The sequence below is a fragment of the Squalius cephalus genome (genome assembly GCF_949319135.1).
Source record: "Squalius cephalus genome assembly, chromosome: 19".
Taxonomy (NCBI): domain Eukaryota; kingdom Metazoa; phylum Chordata; class Actinopteri; order Cypriniformes; family Leuciscidae; genus Squalius; species Squalius cephalus.
In genome coordinates, this window is record NC_137140.1 from 24,185,511 (window position 1) to 24,211,737 (window position 26,227).

General features: G+C 38.4%; 2 protein-coding genes across 3 annotated transcripts in view; one reads left to right on the forward strand and one right to left on the reverse strand.

Annotated features, from left to right (window-relative positions):
- Positions 1–346: 346 nt before the first annotated feature.
- On the reverse strand, positions 347–12,778 carry dhx8 (DEAH (Asp-Glu-Ala-His) box polypeptide 8). Of its 2 annotated transcripts, XM_079851760.1 has the most exons (24): positions 12,615–12,774; positions 12,010–12,095; positions 11,830–11,902; positions 11,486–11,577; positions 11,097–11,203; positions 10,634–10,987; positions 10,357–10,501; positions 9,332–9,535; positions 9,140–9,227; positions 8,898–8,995; positions 8,629–8,776; positions 7,571–7,752; positions 6,530–6,724; positions 6,240–6,425; positions 5,293–5,503; positions 5,023–5,204; positions 4,762–4,902; positions 4,518–4,673; positions 3,594–3,731; positions 3,341–3,469; positions 3,011–3,207; positions 2,448–2,627; positions 2,119–2,352; positions 1,601–1,678 (listed from the first exon to the last, which is right to left on the reverse strand). In XM_079851760.1, exons 1-23 carry the CDS (start codon positions 12,721–12,723, stop codon positions 2,133–2,135), a joined length of 3,621 nt encoding a protein of 1,206 aa, XP_079707886.1. In that variant the 5' UTR covers positions 12,724–12,774; the 3' UTR covers positions 1,601–1,678; positions 2,119–2,132. The 2 variants fall into 2 exon arrangements, with proteins under 2 accessions (XP_079707885.1, XP_079707886.1); XM_079851759.1 differs by having other exon boundaries at positions 347–2,352; positions 12,615–12,778.
- A 295-nt stretch (positions 12,779–13,073) lies between these two features.
- spata20 (spermatogenesis associated 20) overlaps positions 13,074–26,227 on the forward strand; it is a 44,509-nt gene continuing 31,355 nt past the window's right edge. The window contains exons 1-12 of the mRNA XM_079852223.1: positions 13,074–13,353; positions 14,546–14,683; positions 14,793–14,857; positions 14,935–15,089; positions 15,168–15,311; positions 16,215–16,416; positions 16,623–16,753; positions 16,843–16,947; positions 17,223–17,297; positions 17,898–18,110; positions 20,495–20,687; positions 21,678–21,846. Of these exons, the coding sequence (XP_079708349.1) occupies positions 13,148–13,353; positions 14,546–14,683; positions 14,793–14,857; positions 14,935–15,089; positions 15,168–15,311; positions 16,215–16,416; positions 16,623–16,753; positions 16,843–16,947; positions 17,223–17,297; positions 17,898–18,110; positions 20,495–20,687; positions 21,678–21,846 (1,796 nt within the window). The 5' untranslated portion in view covers positions 13,074–13,147. The remainder of the gene's footprint in view (positions 13,354–14,545; positions 14,684–14,792; positions 14,858–14,934; positions 15,090–15,167; positions 15,312–16,214; positions 16,417–16,622; positions 16,754–16,842; positions 16,948–17,222; positions 17,298–17,897; positions 18,111–20,494; positions 20,688–21,677; positions 21,847–26,227) is intronic.

The window sequence follows — 26,227 nt, forward strand, 5'->3', positions numbered from 1 at the left end:
TGCAACAAATGCAAAATGCACAAAAGGTTTACCTGTGACTTTACTAGATAGAGAAACCAATTCACGAATTAGTAGGCTGCTTTCATCTGGCTGTGCTCTTGATCATGTGAAACTCATGAAAACCATTCCAAGTTCATCTTTCGCGCTATCGACTTTGAATGATTAACAAGCTGACAGAGACACATTCTGATTGGCTAAAAGAAGAATCTCACCAGGACCTTTTAAAGGAGTTATTTCATTGATAACTTTCACAGAGAAGTTGAGTATAATTTTCCAAACAATGTCAAAAGTTTGCCAATTGAATTACAGAAGCTTTGAATAGACAAATAGCCATGTGTACTTTGTTCACGAATAAAAAATGATTTTATTTTCAGGCGAAGAGATTTTTATTCCTTGCAATAATGCAGTTGTATTTTTTATGTATTGTTGATCCAAGTGTAAATGAGAGTCAAGGCTTCCCTAATTAAATAGCATGTTATTCACCTTTTTCCCATTTACTTATAATGCAATCCTGGTTTTATCATATACCATTAAACATTTTTTTTTAATGTGAACTATACAACAGTCACTTTTATTAGGTACACTTGTTCAACTGCACGTTAATGCAAACATCTAATCAGCTAATCACATAGCAGCAACTTTAAGCATTTAGACATGGCCAAGAAAATCTGCTGAAGTTCAAACCAAACATTGACTTTGAACATAGCATGGTTATTGGTGCCAGTCGGGCTGGTCTGAGTATAGAAACTGCTGATCTGCTGGGGTTTTTACACACAACCATCTCTAGGTTTTACAGAGAATGGTCCAAAAAAGAGAAAATATACTGTGAAAATGCCTTGTTGATGCCAGAGGTCAGATAAGATTGGCCAGACTGGTCGAGCTGATAGAAAGGCAACGTTAACTCAAATAAGCACTCATTACAACTGAGGACTGCAGAAGAGCATCTCTGAATGCACAACACGTCCAACATTGAAGCAGAAGGACTACAGCAGCAGAAGACACACCGGGTGCCACTCCTGTCAGCTAATAACAGGAAACTGAGGCTACAGATCGGACGGCCTCACTTTCATGTCAGTATGGACCAAAATCTCAGAGGAATGTTTCCAGCACCTTGTTGAATCTGTCATGGAGAATTAAGGCAGTTCTGAAGGCAAAAGTGGGTCCAACTCTGTACTAGCCAGGTGTACCTTAAAAAAAAAAAGTGCCCGGTGAGTATATATCTACATGCAATAGACACTAACATTAGAAGCTCACCCAAAACAGAAACAACTCAAGTGACCTTTTGAAAGGACAGTTTAATTTGACATCAAAACGACTCCAAGATATTACATAACATAAGCTGTAACCATATCAAAAACCGCAGGACATTTCCACCCCCCATTGTTTCCTCTAATAAAAGAGCTATAATACAAAATCTCCTCTGTGATCCGATACACTGATCCTGTGCGGAGTTGGTAATTTAAACATTAAAACAGAAGAGAGGTCCCAAAAAAGGATGAGATTGGAGTGTGATAAAGTGGTCTTAACATCCTGTTCACTTGTACATGACCAGACCTCTGCAGAGGAACTAACTGAATTAATGAAAACCCTTTCCCTTGCAGCACTTTATTTAACATCAACTGACCAGACGGATGTGCCATCCACACATTCTGTCACACAGATGGGTCGTCCCGAGAGCCTGGACGAAAAGGAGATGCACTATGAAAATGCAAATATTAACCGGTCTGTTTTGTTGGGATGAAATTGGCTGGACTTTTTATTTCATAATTTGCTCTTTTTTCTTTCATTTTTAAAATACAAAGAACTCCAAGACTCAAAGTAGAGACAATTATAACCACCAAGCCTTATGAGAAACATACAGAAGAAACATAAAATTAAATGCTTCTGATGCTTTAAAGCAGAAAAATCAGGTCAGGTTTCATTTTTGAGGGAATGTCTCCATTAAAATCAAACATGTGGTTTGACAGCAGTGGAAAGGATCTTATCTTTGAAAATAGGGCACCTCATGTTCTTTAAGAACATTTTTAGCTTCTGTCCATGTTATCCTCCACTCTGCCAACAACAAAAAAATGATGTTTTGTTCAGCAGCAGTATCAGACACTCGCAGTCTATGAGAACCTTGTGAGAAGCTTCTAGCGTCGTCTGAAGGCTCTGGAGATTCTCCAGGCGTTTGGTTCCTCATAGCGGTTATAGAGGGGCTCCAACCGCTGCTGTTTCTTCTGCTTGCTGAGGCGTGTGGGATCAGACACTTTGAAGAAAGCTGGAGCGAACTCTACAAGCCACCTCGGGTCAATGGTGGTCACCTCCCTCATGTACTCCTTAGTGGTCAGCACAAGCTCATGGTACACCACCCTGAGGAGAAGAAGAGAGTGAAACCAGCTTTAGTACAAGCAACATTGATATTAGTTTGGTGGTTAATACAATAACAATCTCGTTTTGGTACATACCATTCTGGTTGGCGATTGAACAATGCGCTGGAGGGGTGGATGTAGACAACCTGCTGGTCTATGAGGGTCCTGTAACCTTCTTGAGGGTCCTTTTTGGCAGCATTCCGGAAGAAACCACTGCATATGGCCTTCTGTACACGCACTGTGGCCTTGCCACAAGATACCACATCCAGCTTGTGCCTGAAGACAACATGCAATTTTGTATAATTATTAACAATATGTATAATTATGGAGTGTAAAAGCCTGTTCATACCAAGGACGATAACTATATCTATAGTTATAATATCTAATTCTATGTGAATAGGGAAGTCCACACCACAACTATAACAATAACAGCACAGAGGAACAATATTGTTTAATGTGGCCGGTTGCATAAACTGCTAAGACTAGTCAATTTAGTTTAAGTTAATCTATTTTTAAGGCTGGTCATAGGTTGATATTGGTGTGAATACTAATAGTTATCTTTATAGAAGTCATTCTTGGTGTGAACGTGTCTTAAGACTTACAGTGTGTTGCATTATGCAAGTAAGCCTGCATAACGTTAGATATTCTCTAGCCCTCACCTGTCCATGATGCCCAGCATCTGTTTGCGGATGTCCTGTGCACGACGGAGAGATCGCGCCTGGATGAAGTTTTCGTAGCACCAGGGGTTGGAAAACTTGTTGTTCTTCCAGGAGTTGTAGACAGCCAACAAAGTCAGGTGGTCCCCCTCAGGCTGGTGAAACTTAGCCTTCTTCTGGTCTGCCAGAGCTTGTTTGTCCTGACATTTAGAGTGAAATCATGCTTAATATCTTCAGGATCAGTCTGCTTGGATACCTCAAACTTTACTTAATGACGTAACTATTCTTGACCTTGATCATAGATCTGGTAATGTGTGTGGGCTAAAGAAGTACCTTTGGTCTGTAGAAGACATTCTGTACTGAGAGCATTGACACAATGGTAAGCATCTCTTCGCTGCAGCCAAGATGGACAGACATGATCAACATCTTACAAAGCATGGGCTCCAGAGGAAACTCGGCCATCTGATAGGAACAGTGACAAGAAACTTAATACTTTATTTTGCATGTGCAAATTGCACAGCTACATCCGAAACCTCGATACGAGCACATTCCCAAATTGAAACAAAGATGACATGTACACACTTACTCTACGACCGAGTCGTGTGAGCAGACCTTCATCATCCAACGCTCCCAGAGTGTACAGCTGCTCCATGGCTGTGATGAGTGTCTCCATAGGCGGAGCATCCATGAAATCAAATGACAACAGGTCATTGATGCCCATTGCCTGATTGAAGGAAAATCAAATTTGATGTTAAAATGCATAAAATATAATATTAGAGATGCACTGAAAATGTATTAAGTATTATTATCCCGTATTAAGGTAAATTCACACCGCAGTGACAGCGACAGAAGGCAACAGACACTTTGTCGGATCAGTGCGTTACCCTTGCCGGAGTCTGTTGCCATCTGTCGGATCTTGTTTTCGCATACTGAACATGTTGAATTGCCGTTAAAATGTCTGAGAAGTGACATGCTGTAATCTGGTGACTGTTAGCGTTGATCTGGCTGTTGGTGCAGTGTGAATTGGCCTTCAGAGATTTATTGGTAAATATTGGATACATAATCATCTACTATTGCCTATTTACATCTATTCATTTATCAGACACTTTTCTCCAAAGCAATGTACATTTATTTAACTGTGCATGTAAACATTTTTGTGTCATCTACCACTCACTTAAAACGTTACCATTTTCTTGTATCTATGGTATCTTAAAAAACACTAATATTCAATGATCTTAAATGAATATCCATTCCAATATCGAATCTATTTTTCATATTGCACATTATAAAGCTATGATGCCTAAACTGTAGCTTTTAAAATGATTGATTTGATTTTTTTTTTAACGTTTACATAAAAAAACAAAAAAAACAGTATTTTTACATCAGCCATATAATTATCTTTATCTGCCAGACTTTTAGTATTGTCTAATCTGTCATAAATTTTATATTCAGCGCATTCCTTAAAAATAAATAAAAAATATGACGATAAAAAAATAAAACAAGATTGCACCTTAAGAGACAGTACAGTGCTGGCCAAGTTAGTTCTCTGAATCTCAGGTACGTTGGTGGTGAGCATCTCATCTCTGTAGGCGCGTTCTGTGTAGAGTCTGTAGCACTTGCCAGGGCCTGTTCTACCAGCTCTGCCCGCTCGCTGCTTGGCCTGGGCCTATGGACCACACGAATGAGGTTTAGGAATCAAAATGTACTTACAACGTATGCTGTGTGTAGTCTGGGTCATTAGAAATGGATGTTACCTGGGAGATGGGGGTAACAACTAACTGATCAATGCCAGTTTTGGAGTTATAAACCTTCTGCTTGACAAAACCTGGATCCACCACATAGTAGATTCCATCAATTGTCAAAGAAGTCTCTGCAATGTTAGTAGCAATGACCACCTGAGAAAAAAAAAAACAGCAGAATGTTTTGTTAAGGTGTATACAGTGATCTAAATTTCCAGATAAATTTGATTTAACATGTCAGAGGTGACCAGAGAGAGGAGAAAGCCTGAATGGTACCTTTCTACTTCCAGGTGGTGCTGGGTCAAAGATCCTGGTCTGCATTTCACTGGGCAGGGCAGAGTAAACTGGGAGGATGATCAGCTCTGGGACATCAGGACCGAGAGATTTCATTCGTTCGTACAGGATCTCACAAGCAGTGTCGATCTCCTCCTGACCCGTCAGAAACACCAAGATGTCACCTGTACAGTAAATCATTTGAATTACAGTAAGCTCATTTTCACAGGCATTTAAAGGTTTTTCTGTGAACAACTGCGTGCAAAATGTTACCTGGAGGCTCCGTGAGGTGGATCTGCATGACTGTGATCAGGCTGGCATCCAGATAGTCAGTCTCAGGTTCTTTAGTGTACAAAACCTCCACTGGATATGTACGACCAGGGATAGTAAAAATAGGTGCTTCATAAAAGTACTGTGAGAATTTCACAGCATCCAGCGTGGCAGATGTCACAATGAGCTTCATGTCAGTTCGTTTCTGTACAGTCTAAATAACACAAGAACAAGACACTATTACATATGCCACATAAAGAGATGGTAAAATAGTGAATAGCACCTAATTTTATCACTTTCACACATGTTTAACCCATATAGAGTACAAAGCAGCAACACTGTTAAAATCTTTAAGAACAGATATTAAATCAATGCTAATTTTAATGTATTAACAATTATTCTTAACAATAGTAGCAACCTTTTATTTTGAATAAATAATATTTGAAATAATAAATATTTTACTGTTTTTGAAAGACTTTTTATGCTCTAAAGAAGACTGCATTAATTGATTATAAATACAGTAAAAACAGCAGTATTGCAAAATATTAAAATAGAAGAGTTATTTTAAATTTGTAATGTTTTTATGTAATTAATTCCTGTGATGGCAATGCTGAATTTCCTAGTCTTCCATGTCACATGATTTCTAATCTATAATAATCAGAAATGATTTATCAGAAACCACAATTATTAATTTTTTCAGTATTCTTTGATGAATAGAAAGTTCAAAACAACAGCATTTATTTGAAATAGAAATTATTTGTATCAATATCAAGTCTTCACTGTCACTTTTGATCAATTAATGCATCCTTACTGATTTCAAAGTATTACTTTCTTAAAAAAATTTAATTAAATCTTCTGACCCAAACCTTTTGAAAGGCAGTGTATGTTTCTGAATATTGACCTTGACAGTCAGGGACTGTGTGAACAAAGCCTCAATTTGTGAACCGTACCTTCTTGAGCAGGCCAAAAAGCACGTCTGTGTGAATAGTTCTCTCATGGGCCTCATCCAGCATAATGATGGCATACTGGCCCAAATCAGGGTCAATCAGACACTCTCTTAACAGCATACCGTCCGTCATGTACTTAATCACAGTCTCGGGACTTGTGCAGTCCTCAAAACGGATGGTGTAGCCAACCTGCACAGACACAGAAAGAGATTAGGGCTCCGTTTCAAAAGTTATGGTGAAATGTTAGATCATTGTTGTCTATATCATGAAAATGAATGTAAGCAAGCATCTACCTCTTGACCTAAACAGCAACCATACTCCTCTGACACTCTTTTAGCCACAGACATGGCTGCCACTCTTCTGGGTTGTGTACACCCGATCTTCCCCCGTGTGGTGTATCCTGCCTCTGCCAGGTACTGAGTGATCTGAGTGGTCTTTCCTGAGCCCGTCTCCCCAATTACAATCAGAATCTGGTTGTCATGGACAGCCTGTAAAAACACATTGGTTTAATTTATGAACACAACTAGACTGAAATATACAGATCAGAATGAATATACATTAGGGATGTCCCTAGCAGATCTCACGGATCGGTATTGGGGCCGATATTTTTTTTTACTGATCAATATCGGCTATCCTAACATCCTTTTTTTTTTTTTTTTTTTACATCAGCTGTGCACCTTTAATTGGTTTTGCCAACTGCCATTAAAAGGAAAAGAAGAAGCTCAAATGTGAGTGTGTGAAGTGCAAGAACCAATATGTTTAGCATATTTGAAGCACACTTTTGTAACGAATCACTCAAAAGTCATTTATTTACGGTTTATTTTTATCAGCAATCAGACTATCTGAGACGTCATTGCCATAATGCGTTGCTTTGGGTTGCATCTTGCTTCGGACTTGACTGACTGGCATTCTGACACCATGGGCTTCATGCTCTCTAACCTTGAATCCACTTTTTTTGTTGCAGTAATTCTGCTTATTGTACATACAAAATTCAAGGTTTAAATATCTATATATATATCTATATCTATATATATATATATATATATATATAGAGAGAGAGAGAGAGAGAATAATAATAATAAATAGACCTGTAAATATAATTACTTCACTAACTAGATTTAGATGTACTCTGATTTAGATTTTTTTTTACATTTGAGCCCCTGGCCATGAGAAACTCTCGGCACATCCCTGTATACACTGGATTGATTTCATTAACTTTAATGTACTGCGTGCACCAGGCACTGGGAAAATACAAGTATCGGATCTGGACTCAGTATCGGCAGATGCTCAATATTCAATGGCTCGGATCATACACATATTAGATGAAGTCACACCTGAATGAGCTGCTCTTTCAGCTTGTAGATGGGAAGACTCTCTCTTTGCTCGAGGATAGAAAGTTGAGTCTTTTTTCCATAGGAGGCCTTGTTGCCGCCAAAGGCATGTTTCTTCCATTCTGGGATATCGTTGGGCATCATACCTATGCCTCTCATGTTGGCAGCTATCTGCCTGCCGTCAACTGTATGGATGGTGAGCGTGTGAGGACAGAAAAAAGCATTTATTATAGATGCACAAAGATGATAACAGACTTGAGCTCATACAAGGCCAGAGGGCATATGAGCAGCAGAGATATGCTTTTTATGTGCAAGCCTGATTCGATAGCAGACATCAGGAAATCAGATGGCCATCTACGAACTCACTAAACTACGGTATGGGCAAATAGGAAGGAAGTTTATCTGGAGTGATCAGTGTCTTAATTTTGTGTTCTTTTTTTTTTTTACTACTGGAGGACATGGAGCACAAAACATCCATTTATTATCCATACAATCCTACTTCACTATACAAGTAATCAGACTATTTTATTTTCTAGTCTTCAATTGCTACTACTATTCCATGCAGTTTTGGAGTTGTAGTTTAGTTCTAATCAAAATTCATCAAGAAGATGATGAATAAAAAACAAAATTGCAAGTCTACTCAGAGTTGTAGGTGTTTGATTGTCAACAATGAAGTCTTTAAATTATGTATTTGTGCTTATGTATTATTTGAATTCTATTTTATTAAATGTAAACTGTATTTTATTTTACAGTTTTATAGTGTCATTGTTTTTTTTTATCTGGGTAATATAATTCCAGATTTTCAACTTGTTGTGAATGTGAAATATCTGTAACTTGATATTCTGAGTGGAAAAATCCAAAAAAAAAAAAAAAAACAAGTTCATTAAAAGTAATATTTAGCATTAAAAAGTATTTGCAGGACATCAGAATCAGTTGGAAGCGTGGCTTGAAGTGCCATTCTATTGCACTTTTCTGTAGATAAACATTTTGACCTCCTGAGTTGAATGGAGTACAACATAATTTCTTATTTCAGATGCTTGGAATAAGTCTGAATGTCTTACCGTCGGGCAGTGGGTCAACCCAGTGTTTATTAAGACCCATGGGGATTGAGTCCATTTCAGCCTCCCGCTGGGCCTGTTTCACCTCCCGTCGCTCTTTGGCCAGGGCACTCTGCATCATAGCTGCTTGAGAGAGAGATCCGTCGGGGTTCTGACAGAAAACAAAACAAAAAACAGAATTTAAAGTCACAGGTTATATCTACTTCAGTAAAACCAATAACTTTCTTGGCACCAGGCAGCTGTAAAGTGAGAGTACATGAGTTTTTAACTACCTTGACGATCTTGACAGGACTCATATCCATGCTCTGTTTGGTGTGTCCCCGCAGGAATGGAGGCTCCTCTTCTACCAGCTCAATCTCCAAATCCTCATCTGACAGTCAAACCACAACATAGACAAAGTTTGAGGTGACTGTTCAGGCAGCTAGAAGCGACTTATTGCGATAGACTCCCAAAGGAAGTAGGAATTTATTTATCGGCAAATGTTGGGTTAAACAAAGGTGAATGCAACTCATACCCTCCTCATCATCTACTTTAGGCAGAATTCCTGTCTCTTCATCAAAGTCTGGGAATTCCTCCTTAGACAACACATTGGCAGCAATCATCTAAGAACGAACAGATCAAGATGTAGATTAAAATATGAACATAAAGAAAAACAAATGTTAAAACAGTGGATCAATTCAATTTCACATTAAAGATGGCCATGCACCTGTTTGATTTCCCATTTCTCCGGATCTGAGATCTTGGTTAGTCTTTTGCGTTCCAACGTGTCATCCTCTACCTCTGGAGCATGGCCCAGGTTGAGGTTAGTGGGTCTGTCAGGATTTCTCATGGATGACTCTTCCTGACCGTCTCCACCCATATTTCTCCTCCTGTTAGGGTTTAGGTCTTCACCAGTGTCCTGGTCAACATCCTTGTAAATGCAAGACAACCCAACAAAAATCAGTACACATATAAGCACAACGATTAGTCAATAAAAAAACCAAAGAAATACAGGTTGAACACATAACATCTTTTTATAAAGCAAGATATAACCAAAATTATATTTCGATATTGCAATAATTATGATCAAAACTTGCAATAATTGCTTTGAAATATTTTGAAATCATTGCATGGTTTTGTATTATCTAATAACTGTATATTCTGACAAATGGACATCACTTTGACAGTCACCTCTGATAACAGATTACTCTAAATTGTAATGTAGACACAGGCATTTTCTGTAAAGCTGCTTTGAAACTATATGCATTGTGAAAAGCGCTATACAAATAAATGTCAATTTAATTGAACTACAATAATAACAATAATAATAACAACAACATTAATATATATTATTATATAACAATTTAAACATACATTTATTTTTGTTTAGTTGCCCAGAAATAGACATGCAAGAGATATATATATAATTATTATTTTTTTTAAACGGTATACAGTGTGATCTAAAAGTCAAGGACGACAAGTAAAAGTTCTTAAATTTTTTTTATTATTATTAAACACCATCATCGTATATAAACTTTTGTTTAGTCGACCAAAAATTGCAGAATCTAAAAACGAGTTATTATTGACTTATTTCACAGAATAACAAATCTATAAATTTAATGTACAAATTTAATTTTTAAAAATGCTAATTTTAACTGGTTGTGATTTATTGGTTGTTTAATTGGTGACTTTTGAACCTCAAACCATGCAGACCTGTTCTCTCTCATGACTTCCATAAAGACACGCACTCACCTTCATACTGAGACTTGTTTTGGATCCAGTGAAGGACAACACCTTGATTTTGACCCTTTGACCTTTGCTGACCACATCTGCCACATTTGCCACCCGACCTTCTCTCCTGAGCTCAGAAATATGGACCAAGCCTTCCCAACGTTTCCTTTACGAAAGGAGGATGAGAGAAAAAAAGTTTAAAAGCTAATTCTAAATATTACATTTACAAAGAATACATTGTAACGCCCACATCAAATTCAGTAGCCTTAATAGTAAATTTACTGTATCTCAAACATACCTGAGACCTTCCAACTGCACAAAGCAGCCAAACTGCATGATACTGGTGACTTTGCCATTGTAGATATCCCCCACAGACGGCTCCTCCGGTGGGGGCCGGTCCACATGTTTGTCCTTCCACCGGTCTGAGCTTTTGTCTTTGTCTCTGTCTCCCCGTGCGGGACTCCTGGACTTGCTGCGAGAGTGCCAGCGGCTCCTACGCTTCCTTCTGTCCCTATCATTAGAGCGAGATCTAGAACGAGAGCGAGAGCGATGCCGTCTCCGTCTGTCTCTGTCTCGATCTCTGTCTCTATCTCTATCTCTGCTCCAGCTTCTGCTCCTGCTCCTCCGCTTCTTCTTGCTGCTGGTTTCAGATCTAAGACGGATGATACTTACATGTTAAAAGGCGATAATATGATGCAGTGAGGAAATCATAGCAGCATCAACTTCAACGGTATCTATTTTATGTTAGAGCAGGTCCTCACCTGTGTTTACTGCTGCTAGGTTCTGTTCCACTAACACTGGGCATAAACATCTCTAACTCTTTCATGGCATCAGCAGCAACCTTCACGTCATCCTCATCCAGCATAGACTAGTTAGAAGAAAAGATAGTTTATGACCCATAATTGGTTACTGTGGCTAAACTCACCGAAGCTGAATTTATTTGAACAAAACAAAAATAACAAAAAACAGTAACACTGCATTTTTTGACACTGAAGACTAAAGTAATCAAATAAATTGTCCACAATATATTAAAATAGACAGCAGCTATTTAAAACTGCAATAATATTTTACTGAATTTCTTATCAAATAAATGCAGCCTTGGTGAGCATAAAAGGCTTCTTTCAAATGAAATATATATTTAAACAATTACCCTGGGAATCGGATTGTCAGGTCTGCACAGAGCTGGAAAGAGCTCTTTCAGCTTGTCCTTTTCACCCTTTGGCTTAGCCTCAGGATAAGAAGCTGTACAATAAAAAAAACACCATACAATTATTATCAGGTGAGATGAAAATATGGCACTGTGTGATGAAATGTGCTGCATGCTGGCCTGAAGATATTGTTCAAATCAAAATAAACAGGGCTGCATTTCTCAAAAGCATTGCAAGCCTAAGTAGATCGTAGAACCATTGGCACTATAATCAGTTTAGCTCACAATGCTTTTGAGAAATGCAGCCCTGATTTATGTATGAACTAAAAGATCCTGAATATTCTTACCTTTACCGTTAGATGCTTTTGGAGGAGGACGCATGGTTTGAATGAGACGCAGCAAATTGCTGACAAGTGAATCCTAAAGGACAGAGATGACAGAGTGGGTTAGATATTCCTAAAATTGCAACAATAAAACCACAAGACACAAAATTGAAGGAACAAATAGAGATTACAAAAAATGCTTACTGTGAAATCGGCTCCATTTTTAACCAGCACTGACTTAAAACCATCAAAGGTTGGATTTTTCTCAGCAAGACTGATTACAAACTCAGCTGAAAAACAACAACCAGCAGACTGTTACTACAAGCTTCTATGAATTGTAAAGCTGCAGCCAGAGAATATGCGTTTGTTTTTAACTTTGGTCAATATTTTTTACTAACCAGCCCCTTACCAAAAATGACCACGGTAATCACAGTCTTAGCCAAATTATCAGTTATTACAGTAGCCTACGTTAATTGTTACCTTTTAACATTTTTCAAATAACTCCATAGTAAGGAAGACGGTTATATTTCCAAATACACAACATGCTCTAACTTACATAATAAATAGGACCACGTTGCTGACAGTAACCAGCCTTTCTTTTAATTATAAAAGGTCCGATTCTAGATAAACTAAACGTGTAACATGATTGGGGAACTGAATATAATTTAATAACATAACTATGACTGTTTATTCCAGTTAAATGACGCACAAGTACTGACTAACTTATACATGTAGAAGGAGGCTAACCAGCTAGTTACGAGTTACCTAAAACGAAACACAGTGTCGTGTCGTCTAGTTTCTGAACTCACCAAGGTCCTTATCGCTGATTCCTAAATGGTTGTCAAGTTCGGTACAAACTTTAGACACCAAAGACAAATATTCGAGTTTTTTAAGCTCATCATCTCCGATCTCTGCCATCTTCAGCAATGTTGTTTTTTTTCGTTCACCGGAAGAAAGTGGCAACGCTTCCCCTTGTCCGGGAACTTCTAGTTCCGGGTTACATTACAGGCGCCCTCTAACGGTCAAATGAGGAATTGTTGTGAGTGGGGAGCAATTTGTTTCTCCAGGGGGACCCGCAATAATAAATAATAATAATAAAAAGAATAATAATAATAAAAAGAAACAAGATTAAAATGTTTTTTTATTATATAAATATATAAATAATGTAAATATTTTAGGGTGGGGGTCCCTCACACGATGATGATCATATTTGGGGGATCTTGTGTACATGTTTTTATAACACATCTAGTGCGACATCTAGTGGCGCATTTCAGGACACTCAGGTCATTCCACTGACAGTTCTCTGCGTGAATCCGCACCGCTGTCAGGTTGGTGCGGATCTATGATGCTGAGATTGGGCTTCGCATGGTCTTCTACATCATCAACCTCCATCAAACACATCGCACAGGCTAGGCTCTTCACCGGATCCTTTCTACGAAAAGATAATCATACTTTATGTAAGAGCCAGTGTTCTGGACAACAACAAGCCCTCCAGTTTAGCCAAAAGTCAGTTCTTGCCAGTACTAGATTGTCCCGGGACAACTTCAGGTAGGCACTGACCTCTGACACGGTCATTCTCCCTGACTGAGTGCTTCATGCGTGCTTGCAAAATCGCGTAATCGTTTTCGTTAGCACTGCTGCTAACACAGAGACCTTGTCCAAATACTAGTTTAAATGCCTAGGTTTCTAAACACTGATCCCAAAATAGTAGCGTTCCGACGTTCATTGCGTAGATAATTCTGTCTAGATAGGCAGCTTACTAAGATTTGAGACACAGCACTTGTTTACATGGAGTTAGTCGTATGCTATTGGACTGTAACCGTTCCCTAAGTGTGTTTACAAATAAAAAGCTGGCATTCCCTGTCTAAACTGGATTGCTGGCTAGTTTAAGCTGGTTTTATCTGCAGTAAGGGCAGCCACATGAAAAAGTGCTCAAAACCTTTCTAAAACCAGGCTGTGACAGGACACTTATGGAAGCAAATGGGTAGAAATATTCAATTTGAAATGAATTATGCTGCAAAGTTGCTTTTCAAGCTTGTTTTGTTTCATCAGATGTGCGTCATTTCATTTCATACTGCTTGCTAATTAAAGTCACAAATGAAGTCAAAATTGACAATTGGGTTGCACTTTATTTTACAGTATGTGCTCTTATGTGTGCTTACAGTGTACTTACCTAAGAAAGTTCTGTGTAATATAAAGTAACTACATGGGTTAGGGGTAGGTTCAGGGTTAGTACCTAGTTCTAGTATGTGCATGGGGAACAGGACTGTAAAATAAAGGGCTACCAACAATTGCTATGTTTTATGGGATATTACAGTATTTATTATAAATTATTTATCCGTGCACTTTTTTTTTATTTTTTTTTTTTTAAAGATTTGTATGCCCTAATAACTTCCCCTCACTCCTGCTCATCTCTTCTCTTCTCAGGCGGGACAACCTGTCACTCACATGAGATCTTAGCAATAGCAAACCTAACAATCCAATCAATTTCCAGCGGACAAAATCAAGTCCCGCCCTACATTTTTTTCTTGTTCGAGAAGCCGTATGTTACTAATGGGAATAAAAGACTATTGCAACTACGGTTTTAATGTTGACTTTATGTAGTATGGATTTCATCTGTCCTTTACTTATTGTATTTTTTATTATTTCCTGACACCCTGTTTACTAAGGCCATCTAGTCAGTGGTGGCACTCAGTTAGGGCAGTTTCATTTACCACATTATATTCTCTCATTGTTTTAGGTCTTCTGGAGTGGTTTTCTTCAGCATGGCATCAGGGAGTGATGGACTCGACAGGTTGAACACCCCAAAATACACCAATCGCCTGAGTAAAGAGAAGTCCTCCTATCTATTACAACATGCACACAACCCTGTGGACTGGTGAGTGGCTCTGAGATCTTCAGCCTTGCTGTAAAACACATAGTTATAAGCTATAGTATTCCTAATATAACTTCCCTTTATGTATTTTCTCTCCTTTCTTCATTCATAGGTATCCATGGGGGCAAGAAGCCTTTGATAAAGCGAAGAGTGAAGACAAGCCCATTTTTCTTTCAGGTAACAAAATGGTATACTTGAAAACAAATTGGTTGGTTGGTCCATGTTTTATCACACAGTCTTATTACTGTTTACAGTGGGTTATTCCACCTGTCACTGGTGTCACGTGATGGAGAGGGAATCGTTTGAAGACGAGGAGATTGGAAAAGTCCTCAGTGAGAACTTTGTGTGTATAAAGGTGGACAGAGAAGAGAGGCCTGACGTAGACAAAGTTTACATGACATTTGTGCAGGTTTGGACTTGTAACATTTATTGTTGTAACTTACAAAGTGTCATGCTGATTGAAATACAATTAATGCTTTCTGCCCAGGCAACAAGTGGTGGTGGTGGCTGGCCAATGAGCGTGTGGCTTACACCAGATCTCAGGCCATTCATAGGTGGCACTTACTTTCCACCCAGAGACAGTGGAAGAAGACCTGGACTGAAAACTGTGCTTTTAAGAATTATAGAACAAGTAAGAACAGAGACAGACATTTCCTTGTTTGAAATTCCCTTTGTGTATGTATTCATCCTTCATTCATGTCATTTTTTAAAAATATGATTTTATCTGGTCCAGAAGCCACAAGAGGGTGCTAAGGAGTCAGTGTATTAATATAATAATAATGATGATGATAATAGAAAAAGTAAAAATTTACCAAATTGGACATTATTACTATTATTTTATTATTTTAACAGTGATAGTTTTATGTTTTTCTTTAAGATTATAAGTCTAACAGTAGCTTTAAACCAATAAAATTAATAGGAAGTAAACAGTACGGTAGATAAATACACAGTTTTTTATATTCAGAAAGGGTGCATTGAATTGATCAAAAGTCACAGTAAAGACTTTTAAGTTTTTACAAAAAATAATATTTTTTATATAAATGCTATTTTATTGATTTTAATTATAATCAAATAATGCATCACGTTTTCTACAAAAATTTTAAGCAGTAAAATTGTTTTCAACATTGAAAATGAATGTTTCTTTAGCACCAGTTTAGCATATTAGAATGATTTCGGAAAGATCATGTGACACTGAAGACTGGAGTAATGGCTGCTGAAAATAAGGGATCAGTTACATTTTAAAATATATTTAAATAGAAAACATTTATTTTTACATTGTAATAGTATTCCACAATATTAATGTTTTTTTTTTTACTGTATTTTTATCTAATAATTGCAGACTTGATGATAAGCATAAGAGCATAAGAGACTTCTTTCAACAACATGAACAAATATTTTTTCACAGTTTAAATTGACATTTTTCACATTTATATTTACAAATGCACGGAGTGCACAGGGTCAGTGATTTTCAAAGTTTGACATCCCCATACTATGGTGCTCTAATGTCTGAGGACCTTCATACTATGTGTTTTAGTGGCAGAGTAACAGAGAAACCCTGGAGTCCAGTGGAGAGAAAGTGCTGGAAGCCCTCAGGAAGGGGACAGAAATCTCTGCCAGCCCTGGAGAAACTCTTCCATTTGGTCCAGATGTTGCTAACAGATGTTACCAGCAGCTGGCTCACTCTTATGAGGAAGAATATGGAGGTTTTCGAGAGGCGCCGAAGTTCCCTTCACCAGGTAAACAAATACCGGGATGAACTGAAAGGATTGATCTCCAAAACTCGTACAATATTCACAGTCTGTCACTAATTTGTTATTAGAACAGGCTCACAAAGAGAATGAACACAATATCCTGTTGACCACCTGTCTTGTGAGTTAATTACCCGACAAATACTCATCAACATTAATAATGAAAACTGGCCTTGTGCTTTTCTTTTCTGCAGTGAACCTGATGTTCCTGATGTCATTTTGGGCAGTAAATCGTGCCAGCTCTGAGGGAGCAGAAGCGCTGCGAATGGCCCTTCACACTCTCCGAAAGATGGCACTAGGGGGCATTAATGACCATGTGGCACAGGTGACATGCAAAAATTGTGTATTCAGAACCTATGATGTTAAATATCAATTCTTCGCTTTTACTGAACGCAGTGAAATTGTTTCTTTCAGGGCTTTCACAGATACTCCACAGACTCCTCCTGGCATGTTCCTCACTTTGAAAAGATGTTATATGATCAAGGCCAGCTTGCTGTGGCCTATATCACTGCGTACCAGGTGGGAATATGTCTGTGTGGGGTACTCTGTATTTTCATGTATTATATTTAAGATATTTTCTGTCTCTTTTCTCTCCCGATAATTGCTTATGTTCAGAAAGCCATAATGAAACATTGTTCTGTACTTCTGTAGACACAATAATGACTTATTGGTTCTTATTCTGTGGTTCTATATCAAAAGCCTAAGTTAAGATGATTTTAAGAGTTGTATAAGGAACCAAAGATATATCTGGCATTGGCTGGGTGTGGTGTTATTGTTCCTCTTAATCTCTACAGGTATCTGGGGAACGCCTATTTGCAGATGTGGCTCGCGACGTGTTGCTTTACGTCTCCAGAGACCTCAGTGACAAGGTGAGTCTCCTTCTCCCTCATTAGATCCCTCATTTGGCATCAGTCATGCTGAATCAGCACCGACCCACAAAAGCACTGAAAAATCGCCCAGGTCGATGCCCTTTTTGAGGTCATTCCTCCTCCATTCTCTAGCACTGGGCGCCAGCCATCTTGTGATGATGAATGGTTTGACGACACACACAATTAAAACCCCCTCAAATTTTGAAAATCATGTTTTTGAATATTTATGGAGTAATTAGGTACCAACAAAAGCATACCGTGAACCTCATTTTGTTTGGTTGTGAGAGTTACATTAGAGGTTAATGTTTCCCTTTGACCCAAAATATACAAGTTTGTAAAAAAAATAGAGATATTTTTCTACATTCTCAATTCATTTATACATTCTCTCTGTACTGTAAATCATCCCATTGTTATTATACTTTCAACAAGTCCACTGTATGCTGACCTTATGTACATAACATATTTGAAATGTATTAGCTAGAGAACTTGTGGCCAAGAAATAACGATTCCCTCAAGAAACCACAACGTAACTTTGAAAATAGCCGACAAGTGGCAAAAAATAAAACAAATTTGATTTGAGAATTGTGCTGCCCTCTGCAGTCTGGCGGCTTCTATAGCGCTGAGGATGCAGATTCCTTTCCTACTGCGGAATCCACTGAGAAGAGAGAGGGAGCGTTTTGTGTGTGGACAGCAGGAGAGATCAGAGAGCTGCTTCCTGACATCGTGAAAGGCGCCACAGGAGGCGCAACACAGGCGGATATCTTCATGCATCATTACGGTGTGAAAGAGCAAGGCAACGTGGACCCTGCTCAGGTTTGGGAATTTGAGGTTTTTGATGAGAGACAGAACCTTTCTAACCATGTTACACTGATTCTTGACTACAACACTGAAGCAAATAAAAGTTTATGTATAGACAAATTATTTTGGATTATAATGATTATACGCAAGTTTTTTTTCCATTTCCTTACAAAATGTTTGTTTTCCATTGCTGTAATTCAAAAATATATACACAAAAATATGGTAAACTAACTAATAATTATAATGATTGTTTGCAAATTGAGCATTCAGCTACTAGAATAGTTATTGAAATACTATTACAAAAGAAAAGTCTTGCAAATATCTTTAATTTCACATTGTCGGTTGAACAACTGGTCAACAATAACGTTTCGCGGGCCATAACACAAATCTTGCTTTATTTCCGATTTGCAGTTCAGTTAGTGAATCAGATTCTTCAGAAACTGCTCTGGCCGATTCAGTGAGTTTGTGCAATGATTCAGTGAGCGAAGGATTTGTTAGACTGTAGTTGTGTCCGAAATCGCATGCTGTCTGGTAGGTTGCTACTACATTTAGTTTGAAAATGTAAGCTTATTTCACAACTGTTAAAAAAAGTATAGTATGAATTTGTGTAGAATGAATACAATGTGCACGTACTACATCCGCCATGTGACGTAACCAACCAACATCAGTTCACTGACATTGTAAAGTGTTCATCAGATGTGCACTTCAATATCACCAGAAGTGGTTGATCATCCCAGTTAGTGCTGCACGATTAATCGTATCGCAATCGAAATCGCGATGTCAAGCTTACGCGATTATATGACGCAAAATGCTGCGATTTTATATTAAATAAACAAATCAGCGCTTTTAACGCACTTATTAATGCAAATGCTTTAAAACCATTCATGCGCGATAAGACATAAGAGGACGAGCTGCCTGTGAATGTCCTCCTAACACACACACACACACACACACACACACACACAGATAGACGCGCGCCAGTATGAAGTTCTCTTTCGCAGTAGAACGTTCAACACACATGTATGCCAAAATGAACACGCTGCCTGTGAATGTCCTGACTGTGACAGACAGGAAGACTCGCGCTAATTTCGTGCGTGCGCACAAAACAGCATGACAGAATACAGTTATCTTTCGAGCTTGAACGAACAATAACACACCCCATTATGCCCAAATGTCTTTTTGTCGAGTGTCTTCATAACATAAGAGTAGTCTTATGATGAACATGAAGAGGTGTGAGGACTCGTGATCGTGAAAGAATGAGGCGCGTGTGAGATCGCGTCTCTGACAGCGGCTGGTCTTAAAGGGACAGTACAGTAGCCACAAATGTCGCTAAAGTTATTTATTTTTTTATTTTTCTATTTTTATTTTTTTTTTATTATTATTTTTCTTTACCCCTGACATGTATGGTTATATGTACTCTTGTATGTAAATTATGTTTTGTTCTTGTTAAAATGCAATAAAAAAATAATAATCTGTCGCTAAAGTTAATCAAAGAACAAAGGGAACAGAGAAAAACACTCACTGCTCTTGACTAAAGAACTTTTTTCTTTAGGCTGATTATCACTAATCTGTGTGTGCATTTATTTTCCTTGAGAACCAAGCAAGACTCATGAAACCATTTGTATATTATATCGCATATCACAATCGTAATCGCAATATTGACCTCAATAATCGCAATATGACATTTTCCCCAAATCGTGCAGCCCTAATCCCAGTTCTTTTCACCTACTGTTTTTATGAATACTATGAATTTGGACATACTACTTGTCTCACATTCTGTTTTTCACCTACTATATAGTAGGGAAGTAGGCATATTCAGATGCTGGGTGTGAGTCTATTTAAACAGTTCATTAAAAAGAACTAGCTCATACGAGTCATTTGTTCGTGAAACAGACTACTCCGGTTGACCTGTTTAATTCATTAAAAGATCCAGATTATAAGAGTCATTTGCTCATAAATCGTCCTTCACGATTCGTCCTTCATGTGCAGAGAGAAATTTCTATTATTTTGCGGTACTCTTATGCTTTAAGAGTGATGAGACGACAAAAAATAAATTAATTACACAACAAAAATAAATAAAAATTAAGGTCATGAAGGTCCGACGACAGGTGGTTTTGAAGAAATAAACAGTAAATAAGATAAAATAGGTAATTTGTGCAAATAATATACTAGTTATCTTCCAATTGAAAGCAGGAGGGCAATTATTTCTATTTTTAAAACCAATGGCTTGACATATTTTGTTCCATTAAATCTCAAGAATCAGTGGTTAGCATTTAATGTTTGTGACACCTAATTTGTGAACAAAGCAGATTTTATGATGGATATTCACTTTTAATATTTTTTTATTATGTGCATTTACTGATTTGTTTCTGATTCTTATGTTCTTGGTGTTTTTGTAGGACCCCCATGGAGAGCTGCAGGGTCAAAATGTGCTGATCGTGCGTTACTCAGTGGAGCTCACCGCTGCTCACTTTGGCATCAGCGTGGACAGACTGTCCGAGCTGCTGTCCGATGCCAGGGCCAAGCTGGCCGAGGTACGGAGAGCCCGCCCACCTCCTCACCTGGACACCAAAATGCTAGCTTCCTGGAACGGTAAGTTTCCTGCATTCTGATTGGAAGAATGTATGGAAGTGTCATCCACTAATATACTGCTTGAAATCCCAAAACACGAAACAGGGAAAAGAATCAATGAAAGGCATGTAGAAAATTTGCAATGCTTGCATCCCCTGAAGCTATGTGCACCCCCTTCCTATTCTTACAATTTTATTGATTTCACTTTGCGAACAAGGTCCAGTGTTCGACAAGCTCCGTAAATTAAGGTTTGCCTTAATAGCAACACTATAATGTTAGAGTTCTTTCATGGGGTGCTTAGATGTGGTGCCAGGCCTTTAAAAGCCCACGGAGGGGACCTCTGGGTTGTGGTCTTTGCCCTCGTTGTCTTTAATGAAAGGATATCAAAGCCTTCACAGGGTGCCAAGGCCCCTTTGGAGCTTTAGCTGACAAAAGTGCTCAAAGAATAGTGACTAATGAGCTGATATCTTAATTAAAGAAAGCCTGAGACATTGTTTAATGAAAGCGTTCCTTCCAGAGCTACGCTCCATTACATTCTTAATGCATACAGACTGGATATTGCTACCTGCAGAGTAACCCTTGGCATTAATCAAACCTGATAGGCCCACTCGCATAGCTGTGAGACATGTCTGGGATACAGTCACACAGAGCTCTGACAGGACTATTGTTAGTGATCCTCGCCCCTCTGAACACATTGTACTTTAGATCTTATAGACTCAGTGTCTCCTTTCAAAGTTCCTCTGTCTTGGTTAGCACCTATTGCACCTTTATCAAAGGTTTTTAGCTCTTGTTGCTGTTGGTGGAGAGTTTCTGTGGGGCAGAACTCTTCCTGAATAGTAATCTAAAATTTTGCAACAATTCAGAAGGAAGGTGGAGAAGTGATTTGTGGTCAATTAACATGTATGCTTCATAACAGTATTGTTTACTGAAGTACTTTTCCTGAAGGACAAAATGTAATATGGTCAGGTTTTCCAAAGCTTGTAATCTGTCCATTCCCATTTCTTTGGTCAGGGCTGATGTTGTCCGGGTTTGCTCGTGTCGGAGCTGTGCTTGGTGACAAGGCTCTACTAGAAAGGGCTGAGCGAGCAGCTTATTTTCTCCAAAAATACCTGTGGGACGAAGAGGACCAAAGGATTCTCCGTTCCTGTTACCGTGGAAATAACATGGAGGTGGAGCAAGTGTAAGTAACATTTCTGGCTGCCAAAAAATAAGATGCATTCAGCCTGCCATAGCACTGAGGTTGAGTTGTAGATTGTGAACTGTTTGTTTACTAGCCTACATCTAATATATTTTAAAAAATCTAAATATTAGATATTTAAAATGTTGCCTTTGTAACTAACTGAAATAAAATAAGTTCTAAAACGACCTAAAACTAAAATAAAAATAAACCTAAATAAATAGAAACATTAAAAAAAGCTAATAAAATTTACAAAAGCAAAATTACAAAATTATAAAAAAATAAAATAAAAGCTGATTCAAAATAATGAATTCTCTTATGGTATATTCATAATACTAAAATTATAACACTGATTTTGATGAGTTTGTATGTGTCTTTACCGTGGGCCAAGAAAACTAGCACACATTCTGTCTTGCTTCCAAGTCTTAATTGCCTTGGCACATATCCTGCAAATGTAGAAATGACCCAGAATCAGCACAATATGAAGCTTTTCACGTATGAAATCACCCACAGACACACACACACACACACACACACACACACACACACACACACACACACACACACACACACACACACACACACACACTCACACACACTCACTGGCCTCATTCTTGGGGTAACCTCTCATTTGTACCTCTCATTACCAAACTGTGTCAGCACATCAGTCATCCCACAATGCTGAGTGCGCTTCTCAAGCCACGCAGATCATTTTTATGAGTTAACCCACACACCATTTATCACTGATCTAAGCTAGATATATTTTCACCTTCATTTTGAACCTTTTTGTTTGAGTGTTCATCAATGGGATAATGGAAAAAATAGCTTCATTGTGCACTTTGCATAATGCTTAATCAGGAACACTCTCTCTGTAATCACCTAATTAGCTTTACTTAAGTTAGCATAGGATGTGGTGTTTCCTCTCTTGCAGCTCTGCTCAGATCTGTTTGTATAAGTGAGATGTAAAAATCTGCATCGGTTTGTTTTTAATCACCTTCGGAGGATTTCCCACAGCACCAAGAATAATTTATCAGGAGTCCCAGCCAGAAGATGATTTACTGGGAAATTACTTGTGTTTCTGGCCACCTGATTTCATCTTCAAGAGGAACTACTCTCTTGCTTTGTTCTTCACTTTGAATATTCAACATCCACCGTTAAAGGAATAGTTCTCCGAAAATGAAAATGTCATTGTTTACTCACCCACATGCCGTTCAGGATACCATTAAAGGTCCCATATTGTACACCTTTCTGATGTTTTATTTTAGGTTTTGATGTCCTTAAGAATATTTATTTGCGGTATAAGTACCAAAAACCATCTCAATATATTTGTACAGCTCCTTTCTCAGAAGCTCTGCCAAGAACAGGTCAATTTTGGCCTGTCTACTTAATATTCATGAGCCTCTCTTCTGATTGGCCTGTTGTTTTCTGAGTGACCCACCATTGGTGGGGGTGGTGACTGTAGGCGGTGACTGAGTAGTTCTGACATCACATTTATACGGAAGTCACAACGGCTCATGAAAAGGCACAGCTACTTTATGCAGGCTGTGTGCATTTGTCTGTGGATCGACTGTTTTGAAACTTATATGGTAGTTTCATAGCCCCTAGAATTCTGTTATCATCAAAAAAGCCAGGAAATTTCAGTGTTGACAATATGGGACCTTTAAAAATTCTGAAAACTGTACTGGTCACACTTTTCCATGCAGTTAAAGTGAATGGTGGCTGAAGCTTTCAAGCTTCAAAAAAGGACACAAAAGCAGTTTTAACTGTATTATAAACTTGTCCATGCAACTCATTTGCTATATTCCAAGTCTTCTGAAATTATATGATAGATTTGTGTGTGTAAGAGTTATTTTTTGTTCTGTTTAAAGGTGCAGTATGTTATTTCTCAAAGTCGTTGCTGAACATTGTTGATATTTGAAATCAACCAAAACAAACACACCCCTCTCTTCATTGCTCCGCCTCCAAAGTTCACCCTCCAATCCTAACCGCTCTGAGTCGGTCTATTCTCTAGCAGTCATCAGCCTGCACAACTGTCACTAGCTGTCCTCCGTTACACACGCAATGCAAGAGTGGACGTCTATTTGTCATTGCAGAAGTGCAAGAAATTAAAGCTTATCGAAAAATAAGGCGAAGATGATGAACGAAGGACAAGGAAGTACAAAAAATTAACATACATACACAAGAGTAAATACAAACAAGAGTTCGTTGTTAGTTGCCAACAGCCCAGCAGCTCCAGACAAACAACACTCAAAACCAGTGTTACTCACGTGTGGAGCAGAATCAAAGCAACCTCCGCGTCTGTTTTCAGGCCTTCCCGCTTAGCTCTCTCCAGCACTGGAAAACTTTTCTAATATTAACGCGGGCCCTAAAGCTCTTTCCTGATCATAAGCCTTCATTTTCCAGTGATATTCTTATGAGCTTTTCTCTTTTGTAATGTCTCTCAGTCATCTCTCTTTCTACAGCCGTTCTTCAAATCTCCTTCTTGCACGTTCTCTCTCCTCCACATTCATACGCCCCCTAATGCTGATTGGCTACACGTTTGTTGTTGTGTCTGGTTGTGTCGGTCCGACCAACTTTCAAACAGTGTTTTTCAAATATCACTTACCCCACCTTTACTTTCATTGTGCTTTGTTTTACCTTTTCCTGCCTGTGTTCCTGGTCATTATTAGTTTCCATAGTTACTCATTAGTACCACACCTGTTCTGTTTTCCTTTGATTACTCCCTGTGTTTATAAGCCCTTGGTTTTCTCAGTTCAGTGTTCTCTGTGTATTGAAATACTTCATTTGGATTCATTTGGATTCGAACGTGTTCATCTATACGTAACAGTTTGAGAAGTAGTCTGAAATACATTATTCACTGATAATCTTCCACTCCATTGAGCTGTTGAGACAGTGAGTAAACTCTTGAACCAAATCAGTTTACTTTGTGAATGAATCATTCAGACAACTTTTGTGAACCAAATAGACCAATTCAACTCAAAAGAAGGATTCATTCACAAATCAGACATATTTCAAGACATCCACCCTAATGCTCCTTGTCGAAGATTTTCAGTGAATAACGGCTTAAAATCCACTCTGCTTCTCATACAAAGTTATCATATGACTTGGAATATAGTGTGTGATTCACATGGACCACTTTTATTATACTTTTATTGTGCTTTTTGGAGCTTGATAGCTTTATACTCTGTTCATTGTAATTGCTTGGAAAAGAGCATGGAAAACAGCCTCACCTTTAGTCTTCTGCGGAAGAAAGAAAGTCATGTGGGTTTGGAACAACATGAAGGTGAGTAAATGATGACAGAATGTTCATTTTGGAGTGAACTAATCCTTTAAAGAGCCCTGTGCCATGCAGTGAAAACATTTAGAGACAATCTGGCTTCAGTGTTTGATAAGAATGAGACAGGTTACCTGACTGTTGTAGTTCTCAAATGGAATTAAGGGCCTTTTATTGTAATAGAAGAAATATGCTATAGTATTTGGGCCAGGTAAAAATGTAGTGCCAGGTGAATTATTCATGAACCATCCAGTGGCTGTGCTGTTATTCCAAGGAATGTGGCAAACGGTCCAAATCTTGTTCAGCTGTATAAAAATCATACTTCATTGTGAGTAGATCTATCAGTTTGGAACAAGAAGCCCTCTGGCTCCTGAGATAGGTAGAGGTTAGGCTTTTTTTATGACTTCGGTCTCCTGACAGGTTTGTGTGGAAGTTATGATGTGGCTTTGCTGCACTTTGAAGAGACTGTATCACCTGGTGAGAATACAGAGAATGAACAAGGAGGGAATGGAAAAATCCAGGGAGAGCTGTTCATTAAAAATTGACTGGCAGGCTGATTTGTTTTGTTGTCTCACTGGGAAGAAAAAAAAAAACTGAAACAGATGAGTCATATTTTTCTTTGAGCCCATAAACCCTGCTGTGGGTCGAGAATACCTTAGTAGAAACTTACTTCATAGTTCAATAAAGGGCTAGTTAGCATGTTTCAGTTAGCCCCTGCTGGGGGCTAGCAGATCCTTTTAGTCTTGCAAGTTGCGAGGTGGGTGCTTTTACTATTTGGCCCTTGTCAAAGTCACAAAGTGTGTGTATATATTTGTTTAGTACCTAGTCACCTGGTTCTTCTCCAAAATCACCTAGCACTTATTCTACATGACATTTGAATAGTGCATTAGATCTGACAGCTTGAGGCAATGACATGGAAGGGGTCAGATGTTGAGTGCGATCTTCTCACTGGCACCTCATGACATTTTTCATCCCCTGGAAGGCCAGTTGTTTAAACTAAGAACCGTGGAGGTTAAGTTCCCAGCGTTAGACCCGCCTCGTCCATCTTGCTGCCGACACTGTGATATCTTCAGACCTGTCACTATCTGTTTCCTCGCACTCAGCTGGCTA

Excerpts from the sequence above, each read along its gene's own strand:
- dhx8 (XM_079851759.1), bottom strand. The coding sequence starts at position 12,723 with ATGGCAGAGATCGGAGATGATGAGCTTAAAAAACTCGAATATTTGTCT. Across the intron at positions 5,205-5,292 it reads CCACCTCACGGAGCCTCCAG|GTGACATCTTGGTGTTTCTG; the intron begins GTAACATTTTGC and ends TTTACTGTACAG. Across the intron at positions 2,628-3,010 it reads ATGCTGGGCATCATGGACAG|GCACAAGCTGGATGTGGTAT; the intron begins GTGAGGGCTAGA and ends TGTTGTCTTCAG.